We start from the raw sequence: 18,182 nt of genomic DNA on the forward strand, positions 1-18,182 counted from the left end.
ATTAAAAAAAAAATTATAGCATTATATATCTAAAAAATGTTTTTTTTTATTTAAAATAATTTGTTCTATGGTTGAAGCCCATTAAATATGATGCAGATAATTACAATATGGCCAATAAACTTTAATGATTAAAGGGGAAGATGAGAGGGCACATTTGGTAATAAAAAATTACAATAGAAATGAAAATTTATTAATTTGTTGCAATAGTACTTTCAACCCCTCCCATTCTTGCAGACTAGACCAGTGAAAAACTGAAAATTGAAAAGCCGTTGTCGCACAAGTTGTAAAGCCGACTGGCCAAATACCCTTCCGCTTTCGTTTCCGCCCGCCACTGTCGCCTATATGCTCTCTCGCCTCTCTCCGCTCCTTCGCCCTCTCTGCCCTCCTTTTCCCACCTCAGCTCCAATGGCGCGTGTGTTACCACGCACCGCCTCTGTCATTCTCGCAAATTCTCCCTCTATTAATGCCATCTCCACTGTCTACTATCCTTCAAGCCTATCCTTCACTCGAAAGCCTATTTGTTTCAATGACCCTTTGTTATCGAGATATTCTTATTTCGCTAAAAAGTTTCACGCTGTATGCAGAGAAGGCGATGGGAGGCTTCTGCGGCCAATAAGCGGGCGGGTTTGGGCGGCACAGAGAGGATACCGGAAAGTGAGGAGGCGGGCGGCGCGGAAGAGTGAAACGGAGTTGGAGCTCAATGTTAGCATTTGCATTGAAGAAGAGCTGCCCGATGATCCCGAAATATTGGTATATGAACTACCTTATCTTTAGTTGTTATATGGTTGCGAATAGGAGACAATTAAAGCAAAATTATTTTCGTCTTTTAATTGGCAATTTGAAACATTAATTTTTTGTATTTTTGATCACTTTTATTGAGCAGAGTATTGCAGAATTGCTTCGTCTTAATGTGCCAATGGCAATGAAATTAGCGTTTGATGGTTTAAAAGATTCAGCTTATAAAACCAGAGACACTGCTATAAGTGATGTTGGAGGATTTCAAAGTGTTGAGTTGTCGGTACTACTTTGCAATGATGAGTTCATTTGCAAACTTAATAAGGAATGGAGGGATGAGGACCATGCTACTGATGTTCTCTCCATGTCACAACATGTTCCTCAACTAGAGCTTCCAGTTGTAAGTGGTACATACATAATCAAATTTGATTTTCTCGTTTTATCTCAGGGTGTCTTTTCATTCAAAATTGATCTGCTTCTGTGGCGTTTTCTAGCTTTTCAAGGGCCCCTTCACTTAGTTCTTCTGGATCAAATTGTAGTTCTTCGGTAGAATCCTACTGACCCCCTTTTTTTTCCTTTTCATTTTTTCGCAGCTTATGTTGGGTGATATTGTCATTTCTGTTGAGACAGCTGCACGACAAGCAGAGGAAAGAGGGCATAGTCTTGTTGACGAAATACGCATCCTCCTGGTTGGTGGCTGGATTGAATCATATTGTTTAATTAATATGCATGCTTTTATCTGCTTTGCTGCTTTATGGTTTTTGGCTGTGTTCAATGTTCAATGAATGTCATAAGAACAGTCAGTGACCCGTAACTTTCCTTCATATGTAAGATAATCATAAATCAACACTCAAGATAATATGATCATGGGAATTAAGGATGATTGGGTGAGTCATTCCCTTAATGTTCCTACATATGTGCAGGTTCATGGGTTGTTGCATCTTTTAGGATTTGATCATGAGATTAGTGAAGAGGCTGAAGCAGAAATGGAGAAGGAGGAGGAACTTCTTTTAAAGAGTCTTGGGTGGAAAGGAAAAGGACTAATTCAGAGTGCATATGATGCTGAAACTAATGTGAATCTTCAAAAAGAAAATTTGGATGGTAATTAATATGTATTATTGCTTATAGATTCAAAGGCCTTCATTCTTTATTTATTTTGGAGGCTATAACGTGCCACAAATGCAAGAGTTGGCAATGAGATAATCTTACACACATGATGTTAAAAGACAGGAAGAAAGAAGGCAGTCTTCGATTCTACAAACCAAAATTCAGATATATCTTTTGCGATATGGATGGTGAGAACAACTTGACATCACTTTGAATATCCATGGCTGCAGCACTCAGATTCTAATTATTTTTCCTGTCTACCTGAATGCCAGGAACATTGCTGAACAGCCAAAGTCAAATTTCCTTGACAAATGCGAAAGCTCTGAAAGAAGCTCTGTCAAGGGGTGTGAAAGTGGTGATAGCAACTGGAAAAGTAAGAAACTATGGAATCTTACTCCTTCTTTCCAGTTAACTATTACTGGGATGTTTTCAAACGCCCCATACATTTTTTTTTTTTTTTTTTTTTTTTCATTTTCCTTGAAACTATAGCTAAAAATATCATTTTGTGGTTACTTATTTTGGTCCTATGTGATGACTTCTCTTTGTTATTTTTCTCATTAATTGAGCATGCCATGTGTCTGAGGAGGATTCCAGTTGGTGTTTTTTGATTTGAACTCTTAAACAGGCTCGTCCTGCTGCAATAAGTATTTTGAAGATGGTAGATTTAGGTGGTAAAGATGGCGTTCTCTCAGAGTTCTCTCCTGGGGTTTTCCTACAGGTTTTTTTTCTTTCTTACTTGTTTCTTGTCATTGTTATGCAGTTACCTTTTCTCAACTAGGATTCACAAATCCTCATTTTCAGATTTATATTATTGAATGATCTTGTTAGAGACGTTCTTAAACTTGGTTGCAGAGCTCTTGTTAAACATTGTACGGATTTTTATAATCACAAAGCATATGCATAAAAATTTTCTTAAACTCAACTTAATGGAACATATTTACCTGTTATAAAAATTGGTCTGCCGGTCTCTGTATGGTTTTCCAAGAACATGGTATGATAAGTGCTCTACCGCTCTTTCTTTCACTCTATAGCTACTAGAAGCAAGAAAAGAGCATTGCTTTTTCAATCTTGAAGCCACTCCATATCCCTCTTGTGGAAACTGATCTTAGGCTTTTATGCGACAAAAGGAGTTTGAATCTGTTTAACTTTGTATGAAGGAATTTATGAATATCAATGTTTTCAAAGCATGAAATAGATCAGTTAGAATTTTCAGTTTGCAATGATTAGATAACATTTTCATTTCTACAATGGGTGAGAAATCAAGGAGATGAATCTGTAAAACTAGTCACTCAATACATTCTGGGATGAAATCGTTAGATATGCAGCAGTTTGGAGCGCCATAGCGCCAGTCAACTATCTTAACTTCATGAAAGCTATAAAGATATCTACAATTCTTAGTATTTTTAGATCTATTGATGTATAACCAGACACCTTGTCTTAAGATGCTACTCCTTTTAAAACTTTGTTGTGCACATTCTGCCTCCTATTATTTTCTCGTACGCCTTCCCCTTATACCAATGAATCGATTTCTTTTTCTTATGGAAATCTGTTGAAATTCCTCTTTTTGCCAAATACTGTAAAGCCTAAAGGCCCCTAACTAGTTAATAATCTTCTGCTTTCATTTAATGTTTTTTGTGCTCAGTCTATAGCTGCTGATCTAATTTCAATTTATTGTTTCATTTCAGGGGTTGCTTGTTTACGGTAGACAGGGTCGGGAAATTTTTAGAAGCAACTTAGATCTAAGTGTCTGCAGAGAGGTAATTGTTTTATTATGACTGTTTTTGACTTTGTTTGGTGTTATGAAAATGTTAAAAAACCTGGATGCTTATATTGTCCAAACACGCGTAGGATAAACTGCTTTCACAATTTTTGTCTGTGGATGTGGTGTTTTGTACAATAGGAGTAGTTTTGTTAGCATATGGCTTTGCTGCTCAGTTTTATTGCATATTTGTTTGCAGTTACTCGTTTTAGTGTCATCTGAGATGAATATTATGCTGCAGCAGTGATTGGCCTAATTCTCTATGATTAGGTTTTCCACCTCTCTTGTTGTGTGCAGTGCTGCAATTTCATGTTTGTAACATGGTTGCTGGAGAGATAACTCTGGTGAATGCTGTTTCACGGACTAAATTGTTGGCTTAAAAAATTCATTTCATTTGCTGCTTCTGCTGAATGCTTTCATCCGGAATTGTTAAATGACTTCTATTTTAAATTTTAGCAAGGCTTTACCCTCTATGGGAATACTTGTGGCTGCGGACAAGACTATTTTAACCAGAAATTCATTGATTTCATCCCCTCTTCCCATTCAAAAAGTCCATCATATGCTGTGCTGTTAATGATAATTAGTAGACCTATCCAAAATTGTTTGTCTTTGCTTTGGGTTTGACAGGTTTGTAACCAACATGTGCATTATTATCAAATTTTCTTGTTGTTGATTGGGTTGTAATTCATAATTGCAGGCATGCTTCTACTCTTGGGAGCATAAGGTTCCTCTTATTGCATTCAGCAACGACCGTTGCTTAACGCTGTTTGATCATCCTCTTGTTGAATCATTACATACCATATATCATGAGCCAAAGGTGCTTTTCTGGTAACAAAAACCTTGATATTACCTAAGCAACTTTTGCATGGATGCGCATGATTAATGAAAAAAAAAAAAATTTCAGGCAGAGATCATGCCTTCAGTTGAAGACCTCCTAGCTACTGCTGAAATACAGGTATAGTCACAGACTTGGGCTTGTATTCATTCCGATATCTGAAGCATCAAAATAGAAACAGTACAGATGTGTTATATATAAAAGCTGCAAATGTTGTCAAAGTAGTTACATTTATAATGCAACCAAGAAAGCGGGAAAGATTAAATTACCATTTTATTACTAACAATTAAGGTAATAAGATTTGAGCATGACAGATGGCTTGAGCCATGTCTTTTATTTAGTGGGATTAACTTAGTTGTTTACCTTCCAGTTTGAATTTGGTTAATGATACTGATCTCTAACCTGAATGTTCTCGGGGAAATTGGTGCTAGACTGAGATACTTAAAGGTGTTTCTCCCTCTTTTTTTTTTTGACCCTTCCAATCCTTTGGATTTGCAGAAGCTGCTCTTTTTAGACACTGCTGAGGGAGTGGCTACTTCATTGCGGCCATACTGGTCAGAAGCAACTGGGGATCGGGCCAATGTTATCCAAGCTATCCCGGACATGGTTGAAATTGTCCCTCGAGGAACGTCAAAAGGGAGTGGAGTCCAAATGCTGCTTGATCATTTGGGTGTCACTGCAAAGGAGGTATAGCTGAATATGCAAATTGCTTTTTATTCTTTTCCTATTTTTTCTTAACTGAAAAAAGAACTCTTCTGAGAGTTGGAGTTGTTATCTTGCTTTTATTGTCTGCCTTACGGTCCATGCTGGTGAACAACAGGAAAATAACCAATTTCTAGTGAATAGTGCAAATCTTCTACTCGGACAATTTACATTTGCATGGTGATCTCAAATCTTCATGCTAGAGGATTATTAAGAGAGATGAGGCATCTAGCAAATAGATATAATGGCATTAGGTATTATGAAAATGATAAAGCAAAGAACAAAGAAACAAATATAAAATATGGAACATGGAGAAAGCTATCTGGTCAAAACTGTGACAATCCTGTATTTCTCTGAATTTTGATATTGAAGATGCAACCAGTTAGAACTTGTTCCTTACTGATTCTAATTACTTAATTTTCAGATAATGGCTATTGGTGATGGGGAAAATGACATTGAGATGCTTGAGTTGGCCTCTCTAGGCATTGCTCTAAGCAATGGATCAGAAAAGACAAAAGCTGTGGCTGATATAATTGGCACCAGCAACGACGAAGATGGTGTAGCAGATGCCATCTACCGGTATGCATTCTGAGCTTTTTGGTTCATGTGTGAAAAACTTATCACAAAGATCACAAGGCATATGATATTAGATGGTGTGGAATTTGACCTGTCAATTTTGTTTTTTGTTTTTATTAGTGATTAGGTAAGCCTACCAAAATAGAATAGAGTAGTTTCCCTTCTTCCCTTATTTATTGAATGAATAAACAGGGCATTATATCCTTATATGGGCTCTGAATACAGTTTTGCTCTTCCCTCATTTCATCGAGTGTAGTTATTTTTTTCAACTTCATTGAGATTCTTATGTAACTTACATATATAAAATTGACGCCATTGGGATTCAATATGCATTCCTTCTTGTTGCTGTTGTTTATGAAATTCAGAAATTGGATGGCACTCAAACTATTTGCATCTATTACGTGGTTCTGAAATAGATAAGCAACTCCAAGTTCTCATCTCGGCTTTCTAATGCAAATATTATAACATTGCAAAGTGATTTAAATTTAAAACTAAAATACAGAAATATAACAGAAAGACATCACTTTTTCTTTATAAATTAACACAGCTCTATCCAGAATCACAAATACAAATACTCAATACAGCAGAAACCAAGTTTACAAGTTTTGTAGTGCTTGTAGATCCCAACATCTTCAACTGTAAAAATATCCAACCCATGTAGGTAGATGCAAGCCTCCAAACCTAAAAAGCATTTTTCTCAAAGAATAAAAGAAATAGAAAGGCATACCTAAGAAACTAAAGACCCTGATCAATTAGATAATCCCCAAGCCTTTCCACAATCATATTGCATTGACCAGGAGTTAAAGGCTCATCATATACGCCAATTATCAAAGCCTGATTGGTCTTCTTGATAGTTACTCCGCCAGAGCCCTGATATATAATGTTTGGCCAACAGAAACAAGCAACATAAAACATCAGAAGCCAACCTTTTTGTATGAAAAAACATTTCTTCAACGCTAGTAATACATGAGTTCACAACATTGTCTTACACTAAAAATTACTCCACTCTCCACACTTCATCAGTTCCCAACTAGACAACATTCCAAAGGAATAACTTTTACACTACATAACTTTTGCAATACCATAAATGAAATGGGATTCAATCCCCTGTTTTGCCTATATATCTATCAAGATTTAGCTTACTGTCAATTCTCATTAAAGATGAGTGAATTCATATAACATTGTGCCTAAATAGATTCTAATCTAATTATTCTCTGGAGTTGGTTAAGAATGCTAATTGGCTATTCTCCAATATATAAGCATGCAATTATTGTTTAGTCAATAAATGGAAGAGAGATGGCAAAATGAATACATATGCAAGTATAACATGTGCTGGGGAAGAATGCATTCACCTTCTTTCCTCGTATAACAGCCCCTGGTTCACCCTGAATCACCATGTACTTTGTGCCACCAAGAAAGAGGCCAGTTGGTGCAAGAGTTCCAGGTTCAGCAAAATCATTCATAATTCCAGTTACTTCTTCAGCTGTAAACTATCGTGCCAAAACGAACAATGCAAATGGAGTCGTTTTACATTTTTAAAGTAAAAACTTAAAAAAGCCATCTTTTAGTTTACAAAAAAAAAAAAGAAAAAAAAAAAAAGAAAAAACTTCAACGAAGATTTGTCAATTCAAACCCACGAAAAATAAATCGGTAATCTCCAAAGTTATCTATTTCATCGAAAGACCAAGCAAAAAAGAGAAGGCAGCCAGATCGGAGAAATGAAGAAGAAAACTAACCTGAGGAAAGGTAGAGCTCTGAGCCCAAACGGTGCCGTCTTGTCCGATGATAGCAGCAGAAGTGAGGTGGTTGCCATCAATATCACACATCAAGTGCTCATCAACATACTGCTGCCACGACATCTTTGGCTTCGCTTGATCGAAACAGAGAGATAGAGAGAATTGAAGCAGCTCAAGCGAGAAGGAGATAAGAATAATAAGTTAGATATAGGAATTGAAGGAGAATCTCCTTCAGAAAGCAAAGCAGTATGGTTGCGTCAAAACTAAGCTCTTACTACAGTTGGTCGATGGTTACGCGCTTCCCTGCCGCGGACGCGGTGCACTGTCTTTTGTGGGTCCCTTCCTTCTATTTTCATTTTGTATGGGCTTCGATTTTGCTTTTAGGCCCAGTACCTAATTGTAATTGAACCCACTTGATCAAATTGAACGCAAAAAACCCATTGAACGTGCAGACAACTGGAAGCCCAACATGGGACGGAAACTTTTCCTCTCACTGAGACTGATATAGTGATAGGGATCACTTTCCTTTGTCTTTTGCGATCACAGCAAAACATTCTTTAGGTTGATTTCGAAATAAATTAATTTTATTTTTTTAGTAATTTTAGTATTTTTAGGTCTACTAGTTTTCCAATACAATAAAAATAATAAATTATCCAATTAATCAAGACTAGAATATATAATTTGTTCATGATCAGTCAATTAGTCGTGAGCTAAGCAGAGAACCATTTTATGATTTTAATACATATGTTACGGTAATCAGACATGGATTAAGATTAAAACTGATACAAACAAAGACTGAAAATGACAAACAAGAAAAGCTTAATTTAAAAAAAAAAAAAAAAAAAAAATCATTTTTAGGTCCTATTGTTCTACATACTCTGTTTACACAAGAAGCATATATGAATGTACTTCAGAAATTGCAACAGCAAGGTGTCTTTGTAGCCTAATCTCCTATGAGTAATCAATTGAGAGTACTTTCTCTCGTAATTCTTTTCTTCTTCTTCCATGTCAAAGCTCAAAGTCCATCGAACCCGAGTTCCTATTCAGGTGTCCTCAAACCACTCCGTCCAAGTCTTGCAGTGGTCGTTGGCATAACCTCAATCATGCTTTCTGTAACATTTCTTGTTCTTGCTTATGCAAAATTCTGTCGTAGAAACAGAAATGATCATAGCGACAGAGATAACCAACATTTGAATGCTCTTATTCGGTCAAGGTCAAGATTTTCAGGCATTGATCGAGCTGTAATCGATTCACTTCCTTTCTTCAGGTTTTCTTCACTAAAAGGATCAAAACAAGGCTTAGAGTGTTCAGTTTGCTTATCAAGATTCGAAGAAACCGAAATTCTTCGATTATTACCTAAATGCAAGCATGCCTTTCACCAGAACTGCATCGACCAATGGCTTGAAAGTCACTCTAGTTGCCCTCTTTGCAGGTACAAATTCGACCCTGACAACGATCTCAAGAGTTTCAGCTATTCTAATAGAGACTTGCAGTACCGTAATCCTTCAAATTTAACTGATGATCCAAATCTTGAACTTTTTATTCAAAGAGAGGAAGATTACCGTCACAGCTCATCAAGATTTAATCTTGTAAGCAGCTCTCGAGGCAGCAGCAACAAACAAGAATTGTTACTTGCTGATCAGGAAAGTGATAATTATAATAACCAGCAGTTCTTGCATAAATTGAAGCACAAAATTATCGTCTCTGATGTTATTATCAAGAACCGGTGGAGTGATGTTAACTCTTCGGATTTGCTTTCTTTAAACTCAGAAATGCTTAGTGCTATTTCAAGCAACAGATTTTCCAATTCAAGATTCTATAACAGTAGTATTCTGTCAATGAATGAAGATATAGAAAAGATCAAAGAAGACATATTGGAGAGGAAAAGATTGTATCACTCCAAGATTTGTAGCAGTGAAAGAAGTAATTCTTTTTCAAGTTCATATAAGGAGGAAACATATTCGAAAATAATCAATCATGGAGAGAAGAGATCAATGTCTGAAATTACAATTTGTTCAAGATTTAAAGAGTTAAATACGAAGAGTAATAAAAGCAAAGAATTGGAAATATTGCCAAGGAATAGTGATAATAAGGAAGATGAGAAAAGGAGGCTTTGGTTACCTATAGTAAGAAGAACAGTTCAATGGTTTGCAGGTGAAGAAGGAAAGTACAAAAGACAAACATCAAATGTGTGATGATGATCTTAATTAGCTTCAAATTTTGTAAGGTTTTTGAATTTCTTAATGTTGCTTATATATTACAAATATTGTTAAAATATTTCAATTTTTGGGATCTTTGTAATTTTATTAGGAATTTTTAATTTTGATAAATTTATGTAATATCTTTGAAATTTTTTTTTTTTTTAGTTTTAAATTTTTTTAAGTGGCTATTTATGGAGTATTAATTATGTAATAATTGTTTCTAAATCATGATGCTGACATATCGACTTGCATCTTCGTGTTGTTTTTCAGCAAAAGAATCTATTAATTGCCGTTTCAAACTTTCCCCATTGCCTATTTGACTTGTTTTGATATTTTATTAGTTAATTTATTATTAATCTCTTAAGTTGGTAATAAGTCACTATCAGATTTGTATGTATTAGTCTTAGGTAGTGAACAAAATACCAATTAATACAATTAGGAGACATTTAATTTTTCCCATACACAAAAATCCATCTAATTTTTTACCTCATACAAAATAATTTTTTGAAGCTGTATCCCTAAAGTTCTATGAATTTATTAAAATACCCACATACATGCAAAAATTACCCGTATATTATTGGGGATATGTTATTAAAGAAAAATTTTTAATTAAAAATATAGTTTTAAAATAAATACTTAAAAAATGCATAATTTAATCACTTATATTTCTTCTTTTTTTTAATCCTCAATGTTGCAGTCAAAGCTTTTTCCGTGTAAAAACTTTTTTTTCAGACATCAGATCAATAACCAAAGATAAAAAGTTTAAACACTTATAATATAATTAACCCTATCATGAATTGATTAAAAAAAAAATCCACTTTCCAAAAAATGGTTAAATTTATAAGAAATTGAGCTACATAAATAGTAAAATCATAATCTAATAATCTATCGGTATACATGAACATAATTAACTAATTAATATTGAAGTATGGCCACTGACATGTTATGTTATTAATCTAGAGTCTATTCAGCAAAATTAATTGTTGTGGTAACGTTTAACTATTAACTGCTCGAATAACTTTTTTAATATTCTAAAAAGCTAAATATCACAAAAGTTAACCTTTTATATAACGCTACTTTAACCCGTAAAAACTAATTCAAATGCTAACGCTACGTTATCAAATATCACAAAAAATTCAAAACACTAAAAGCTACTCAAAAAGCTATTACAGAACACAATCTTATTGCTGATATAAAGATTCAATAATAAGGAAGCAAATTAATTAACAAGGCTACCTATCTAACCAATAAATTAAATCTAGAACTACATAATTACTACTTAATTAAATCTAATTAATTAAGTAATTAATACAAGTGGTAACCACCTTGGTCAGAGCTATCAACATCTGAATTACTAGTAGTCTCACAACTTCCTCTTTTAATAACCTTCATTTCTTCTAAGCGACTAATACTACTACTTGGGCTTTCATTTTTTCTCTTTTCCTTATTTCTTTTTCTCCATTCCCATTTCCTAACCAAATGTTTCGTGAACAAAAACCCTAAACCCACAAAAATTGCCATTGTGCTTCCTCCTCCTATACCCACCATTGCCACCAAAACCCACACCGCACCCCACCCTTGTCCATGTGGCAATATTGTCCACATGGCGGCAATGTAAGCGGCCGCCATGAATGAGGTGGACGCCCACATCACTTTATGTGTCACTGCCAATAATTTCATCATCGATCTTCGTCGAAAAGGGATAATGCTGACTAGGAAAATAACAACCCCTAGTGACAGAAACAGTGCTAGAATATTACATACCACGAAAACCTTAAAAGAAGTATGCATCCCCACCATACTTTTTCCTGTAGTTTGGTTAAACCCACCAGGCGGGTTTATGCCGGCTGCGAATGTAACAGTGGCAATCAAAACTGCGACGATAATAATTGTATTACGTGCATTACGTAGACCTTCGCTTTGGACTTCTAACTGTTTTTCCCGGCGGCGATGCTTGCAGCGGTGGTGGCGATGGTGATTGGGAGAATTTGGAGATGAAATTTGTACGTTATTAGAGGTGTTTCCTGTGTTTTGTATTTGTTGAATTTCTCTGGAAATTGGTGGCATTTGGTCACCTCTCTTGCCTCCTGCATCTAGTACTGCTGGTATAATCGCCAGCGCACCAGAGTTGCTGACGTCTGACTCAACTACGTCTAGTGCAGTTTGTCCCTTGCGGTTTATAACATTCACGTCGGCGTTCATTTTCAGTAGGTAGATCACCATCTGCTCTCAAATCAAATCAAAAGAGCAAAGGATACTGCAAGATTAGGGTTTCGATCTGTGAAAAAACACTAATGGGAGAGACAATCAAGAATCGAGAAACCAAACTACTCTCATGCTTAAAAAAGGAGTTATAGGTGAGAAAGAAAAAGAGACTCTCACAGTGCTAAGTTTTCCAGCAGTTGCTAGATGCAAAGCAGTATTGCCATCATTATCGGGCTTATTAATAAGCTCTGTGGTGTTGAGATTCTCCTTCAGGTACTTAATAGCATCAAACTGGTTGTTTTTAACTCCCAAATGAATGACTGTCTCTCCATTTTTTGTTATAATCTCAGCAGATTCAAGGCTGACTGATAGAATCTCGTCGATGATGCTGAGTCGGCCTTTGATTGCAGCCCAATGGAGAGGTGTACGGCCAATATTATCTTGTAAAGAAGAAAGGTCTGTATCAAATCTTAGCAATTCTCTGGTTGTCTCGAGATGGCCTTTGCTGCAAGCCAAGTGTAGAGGAGTGCACCCGTTCTTGTCCTTCTTCCATGCAAAATCTGGCCTTATTTTCAAGATTTCCTTAACAATTTCTGAGAGAGAGAGAAAAAAACATTATTTAGACATTACATGAGCAGGATTTATATATTATAGTATTCCAAAATGAAATTAACGATCATCAAAAAGGAAATTAAATTAAAGAAAAAGCAGTATTATTTTAATTAAAAAGAAAATTTCCCTGAAAATTATATTAAAAGACCAGAAAAAAAAAGGACAAAAGAAAAACTGATAACAATGACCGATCACTTAATTATGTTAAAACTCTTATGGTCCCGAATTCCAAACACTATTTGGCCTTACACGATATTTCCTTGGTTTCACACTATCATTGGCTGCCTACTTTTCTGCGCCGGCTATTAATTGTGTATTGTATGGATGGAGGAAGTCGGTGGAATCAGCTGCATTTTTCTACTTGCATTTTAAAAATGTTCTACTGTGCATGAGTAGGGATAGAAATTGAGCAGGTAGCTTATATAGCTTCCAGATTCATTTAAAAATTTATTTTAAAATATTAATATCTAAATCTGTTTAAAATTTTAATATTTATGTTCGTTCAAATTATTTAAAATAACATCTAAATTTACTTTAAACGGGTTGGAGCGGATTGAGTATCTTAAAAACTCACTCTGTTTATGTATTTAGTATCTCACCATATCCATTTAATATAAAATAAAACTAGTAAATATATAAAAAAATTAAAATAAATTTTAAATTCATAAATAAACTAAGAGAAACAAATAAAACTAGCAAATATCATAGAAATATTAAGATAATTTTTGAATTTGTAAAAATCATATTTCATATATAAATTAGGAGAAAAAAATTAAGTTATCTTAACTATATCCACATGTGAATTAAAAAATTCACAATATACATTCATAAATTAAAAATCTATTATAATATCATTAATATATAAAGTAAAAGTTCATCATAAACTACTAACTCTTCTTCTAAATTAATATTTGCTCCAATTCAACTTCCAAAATATAAGATAAAATGAAAAAACTTATTTTATTATAAATAATTTTTAAAAAATTTATATGTAATGGATATTTAAACGGGTACCGGTGATAGGTACCCGTAGCTTTAAACCCACACTCGATCTAAACTTAAACTAGATAGTAAATTTAATACTTGCACTCATCTTAAATGCATTTAATTAACATCAAATATGCTTTAAACGAGTTTTTACAAGTTAGATACGTGTGAAAACCGCCCTTCCATCCATATATATGTGAGTGGTGCGTTTCCTATCTAATATCTATACATCATCATTATCATGATCATCGTGGGAGTAGAATTACCTGTATGCCCTCCTAAAGCTGCAATGTGAAGAGAAGTAGTCAAGCTATCAACCTCCGACATGAGTAACCAATGAAAATTCAAGAGATAATTCACCACCTCAAGCTTCCCTCTTTCACAGGCCACAAACAGAGCACTTTCATTATCTCTGTTCACCTTATAAACCACCCAAGGATCAGTCTCTATCAACAGCTTCACCATCTCCAACTTCCCTTCTCTGCATGCTCCATGCAAAGGGGTCTCCATCTTCTCATTAACCTCAGACACCATCTCCGGCCTGAGCTTCACGATCTCTTTTCCCAATTCTAGATGCCCATGAAGCGCTGCTATGTGTAGAATCGTGTTTGATGACCCTGAAGGGATTTTTTGGTTAATTATGTTTTCATTTCCTTCAAATAGGCTAAGGAAGGTAAGCACATCGCCTTTCAGGACGATCTCTTGAAGTCCTCGGTCCATTTTCGAAGATTGAAAAGAGAGAAAGAGAGCTGAGAGAAACTAATGGAGGGAATGGCTTGTAGGGAAACAAAAGAAGAAGAAGAAGAGGTTAATAATAATGGAGGAGGCATAAAGCAGAGCCCGCAAAGGCATTTCCATTCCACAATGGAAGAAACCATGAAGTTTCTCCGCAGTTACAATGTATGGGGTTAAGGGTCCTTATCATTTTTTTTTTTTTTTTTTTTTTTGAGAAAAAATTTCTTATCATTGTCATCATCATCATCATCGTTATTATTATTATTATTGTTATTTGCGTATTCATTAGTTTATTCTGAATATATGTGAGTGGCCTCTATTAGTCATTGCATGGTCAATGGACATGATTTTTTTTTTTTTGAATTTTTTATAACTAGAATTTATTTTTTAGAATTAGTTTATGTATTTATCCTCAAAAAAAAAAAAAAAAAAAAAAAAATTTATGTATCGACTCGTTGTTAATTTGTTTATTCGAAATTTACCTCCAAGTGTTGAGATAGAAACCTAATCCTAATTAATTGACAAAATGAGAAGAAATCCATTTTCTTACACTCCCTCTTAATATAAAATAATTAATAAAATAAATTCATTTTGTCGATAAAAAAAATATAAAATAAAATGTCAAACGTAGCAGACAGTTTTTTTTATTAATGGTTGAAATTAAAATTTTTTTTAAAGGTTTATTAATAAGGAAAGGTGTTGTTCCAGAAGTAGATATGGCGAGGTCGGGCTCTTATCTTTGTCAATAGTACCGGCACACACCTCCTTTGCCGCCGGCTTTTGTTCTCTATTTCTGTTCATAGGAAATTGAAAAGGGTCAGGTTGGACTAATCAGCGTCCTGGAAGCGAAATTGGGAAGCTGATGAGAGAGTCAATCAGAAAATTCAAAGAAATCCTGCTCGTAATTTGTACGGTGACCTCATCCCTTTTTGATTTTTTTTTTTATTGAATCAAATATTTTTCACATTACAAAAATCAGAAATTGAAATAAATATAAATAACAAATGATCCTTAGTTTAAATGATAAGGATCACGCTTTGGGACCACAAAGTCCTAAGCTTAATTTCTATATTTTTAACCATTTAATATTTTTTTTTTCCTATTTTGAATTGCATTGTTCTAGGTAGGTTTAAATATTATTGTAACTCCTGTATAATATTTCTATATTTTTTACCCTATTTTGAGTTGGACCGTCCATAACAGGCTGTGATATTTTTATCCGCAGATTGTACAATATTTATTGTGCATAATGTCTAATGGCGAAAAAAGTTAAATATAATTTTTTTTTCATTTAAAAAAAGTTTTAATACAAGGACAATTGAAGACTTTTTCCCGTTTACTTGGATTTGCAGTGAACCTGCCAAACTCTCGGACTCAGCGGGCTTGGGCCTGAAGCCCACTGAGTTCTAGTATTTAATCATGGGCATTAATGTGTTATTTCTATTATTATTCGTAACACACGGTAATACTAAAATAAATTTTAAAAACAAATTGCAATATTATATCATGTTTCTATTCTCCATCTATATATATATATATATATATATATATATATGATCCTGAATCAAAAAAAATTCTCAAAAACCTTACTCGGCACTTTCTCTTTTTTCTTTTTTTATAAATTTTCTTTTTTTTTTTCTAAAAAAATCTCCACAGAGTTGATGTGGCATTTTGTTCTTTGAGCTTTTTCTTTTTTCTTTTTTTATAAATTTTCTAATTTTATAAGTATTTTTTCTTTTTTTCAGCATTTTATTTTCATTGGATAATCTTTCTAAATGTTTTCAGATAATAATTAATTATATCTATTTAATAATCATGATCATGTTTGAAACTTAAATAATACAAACTACTTAAATCAAATTTTGAAATCTAATCATTATTCATTCATATTATATATAAGCTCCTTAAATATTTTAGCTGTTCAATTGCAAAAGAAAACAAAAGAAGCATAGTAAGTAACAGAGTTTCAAGTTCAAATATCTTAATCTATGATTGCTAATGATTCTTTTATTAATTATTTTTTATTTTTTAATTATAAATATTGGTGTTAAGTTTTAGTATTATAGATTTTTGCCTTATTTTTGTTCTTTCACTCTCCTTTCAATCCTTTTAGGCCGCAAGCAAGAGGATAAAGAACTACCAAATCTGGATACAAGCTTCTCTTTTTTTTTCTTTTTTTTCTTTTTTTTTTTTTTTGAGGATTAAATTGTTTTTATTGTTGTTTCATAAAAATATAATTTTATAATTATGGTAAATTGTGATCAATTAAATTTGATATATATATATATATATATTTATCCTTTTTGAGCTTCTCAATGCAATGGGAACAAGATACTGTAATCTGAAAGGTTAGCTTCTTAATCAGTTTATTTTCATTTTCTTATGTTAATACAGTGTATAATAAACCAGCTCATCATTTAGCTTATCTTGCTTTGAGAGATGATACGGGCTAGAAAGTATGGGTGGAAGAATGTCCTTCATCTATTGCTGTGTCTGATAAGTTGGCCTTGCTTTATAAAATTAGTAGTTTCATTCTAAAAAAAAAAAAAAAAAACATATATATATATATAATTATTTTTTATTTATTAATATTTCACAAATTAGTTTACTATTATATTTATAAACATTATCATAAAGAGTTCTCAAGCTATCCTTTATTATTATTATTATTATTATTATATATATATATATATATATATATATATATATATATATATATATATATATATATATATATATATAGTTACCTTATCATTTATTCATTCAATAAATACATTTTAAAATAACAAAAGAATTTGATAAATTCAAAATAAATACATTTAATAAAAAAAAAAAGAAAATTGAGATACCTTATCATTTATAGTTAAAATAATATTCTTGTCATTTAAATTTTAATTTTATTATCTAAATATTAAAAAATTATATCTAAAGAATCATATTTTCAAAATTAATATTCATTAACAATAATTATCTATATCTATTTTTCAAGTTTGAATTTTTATTTTTTTTATTAGATCACTTAAGATATTTTTTAATTTGAAAAATTATTATTTATTTAAAATAATTAACTATATTTATATTTGAATTTTTGAATTTTTTTTTTAGTTTTAGATTGAATAGTTTAATTTTTTGCATCCATTTATTTATAATAATTATATATTTATTATTATCATCATTATAGATGAATTTTTTTTATATGTTTTTCAAAATTATAATTCTACAAAAATAACTTAACTAATACTTATTGTCTAAGACTTTTGTATTTATGTATTTACCCTATTTTAGTTTATATATACATATATTATATTTTTATTTACTTCTTCATTTATCTGAAGTTGCAAGTTATTTTTTAAAAAATATTTTTTTATATGTACAGTAAAAAAGTAACTTCAAATACAATGTACAATAATAAAATAAAAAAACAATCTGCGCAACGCGCATGCTTTCACTTAATTATGAAAAAAAAAAAAAGGCTAAAACAAACAAAACTAAAGTCTAATTAGTATTGTTTCTTCATCATCGTCAAATATACCCAACTGTTTTTTGAACAGTAGATGACACTACCACAGCAACCAAACAACTATCCATCTTATAGTTATGTCGAGCCAATGGAAGAGTGCACATTTTTAATTCTCTACTAATTGATATAACCAACCGGTACCAATATGTCCTCCCTTGTTTATTATTTTCCTTCTTCAATTTAATGCTTGGCTACCACTTGAAAGTATTTTATTTATTTATTTCTGGTAATTAATTTTCAAAATCTTTTCTTTAGTTGAATTCTTTTTTCTATAAGTATTTTTCATGTCATTTTCATACGAGGCTAATTTCCCGACTACCTATGTTTTTCTACGGATTAAAACTCTTAACTTTATAAAGATTCTTCCCTAAACTAAAATCTATTTTCTATTCATTTTTTAATTAGTTTCTTTATGTCATTAAGAATAAAAGTATACAAGATATAATATTATAAACAATTAAAATTTATAATT

The 18,182-nt window shown here is 32.6% G+C and overlaps 4 protein-coding genes across 4 annotated transcripts; 2 read left to right on the plus strand and 2 right to left on the minus strand.

The window, feature by feature from the left end:
* Positions 1-210: 210 nt before the first annotated feature.
* On the plus strand, positions 211-6,040 carry LOC105638232 (haloacid dehalogenase-like hydrolase family protein). Its single transcript, XM_012222010.4, has 12 exons — positions 211-750; positions 884-1,135; positions 1,329-1,424; positions 1,659-1,836; positions 1,962-2,030; positions 2,115-2,215; positions 2,468-2,560; positions 3,528-3,599; positions 4,299-4,418; positions 4,506-4,556; positions 4,935-5,123; positions 5,563-6,040. The coding sequence occupies exons 1-12, from the start codon at positions 343-345 to the stop codon at positions 5,728-5,730; spliced, it is 1,797 nt and encodes a 598-aa protein (XP_012077400.1). The 5' UTR covers positions 211-342; the 3' UTR covers positions 5,731-6,040.
* Positions 6,041-6,449: 409 nt separating this feature from the next.
* LOC105638233 (profilin-1-like) lies at positions 6,450-7,573 on the minus strand. Its single transcript, NM_001308729.1, is given in 3 exon segments — positions 6,450-6,584; positions 7,067-7,204; positions 7,451-7,573. Coding segments are annotated over 3 exon segments (396 nt in total).
* A 731-nt stretch (positions 7,574-8,304) lies between these two features.
* LOC105638234 (putative RING-H2 finger protein ATL12) lies at positions 8,305-9,865 on the plus strand. The gene has a single exon (XM_012222012.4). It carries the CDS (start codon positions 8,404-8,406, stop codon positions 9,643-9,645), a length of 1,242 nt encoding a protein of 413 aa, XP_012077402.1. The 5' UTR covers positions 8,305-8,403; the 3' UTR covers positions 9,646-9,865.
* A 1,009-nt stretch (positions 9,866-10,874) lies between these two features.
* On the minus strand, positions 10,875-14,340 carry LOC105638235 (uncharacterized). Its single transcript, XM_089724605.1, has 3 exons — positions 13,722-14,340; positions 12,034-12,449; positions 10,875-11,874 (listed from the first exon to the last, which is right to left on the minus strand). The coding sequence occupies exons 1-3, from the start codon at positions 14,173-14,175 to the stop codon at positions 10,957-10,959; spliced, it is 1,788 nt and encodes a 595-aa protein (XP_089580731.1). The 5' UTR covers positions 14,176-14,340; the 3' UTR covers positions 10,875-10,956.
* Positions 14,341-18,182: the final 3,842 nt, after the last annotated feature.

This window comes from Jatropha curcas, chromosome 8 (assembly GCF_041381405.1).
Source record: "Jatropha curcas cultivar XTBG-Jc1 chromosome 8, XTBG_Jcur_1.0, whole genome shotgun sequence".
In the NCBI taxonomy this organism is placed as follows: domain Eukaryota; kingdom Viridiplantae; phylum Streptophyta; class Magnoliopsida; order Malpighiales; family Euphorbiaceae; genus Jatropha; species Jatropha curcas.

Bases quoted from the DNA above. Each gene is read 5' to 3' on its own strand.
- LOC105638234 (XM_012222012.4), top strand. From the start codon at position 8,404: ATGAGTAATCAATTGAGAGTACTTTCTCTCGTAATTCTTTTCTTCTTC.
- LOC105638235 (XM_089724605.1), bottom strand. From the start codon at position 14,175: ATGGACCGAGGACTTCAAGAGATCGTCCTGAAAGGCGATGTGCTTACC. The intron at 12,450-13,721 runs GTAATTCTACTC...TCTCTCTCTCAG, and splicing joins AGCTTTAGGAGGGCATACAG to AAATTGTTAAGGAAATCTTG. The intron at 11,875-12,033 runs GTGAGAGTCTCT...ATTTGAGAGCAG, and splicing joins CTGCTGGAAAACTTAGCACT to ATGGTGATCTACCTACTGAA.
- LOC105638232 (XM_012222010.4), top strand. From the start codon at position 343: ATGCTCTCTCGCCTCTCTCCGCTCCTTCGCCCTCTCTGCCCTCCTTTT. The intron at 751-883 runs GTATATGAACTA...TTTATTGAGCAG, and splicing joins CCGATGATCCCGAAATATTG to AGTATTGCAGAATTGCTTCG. The intron at 2,561-3,527 runs GTTTTTTTTCTT...GTTTCATTTCAG, and splicing joins CTCCTGGGGTTTTCCTACAG to GGGTTGCTTGTTTACGGTAG.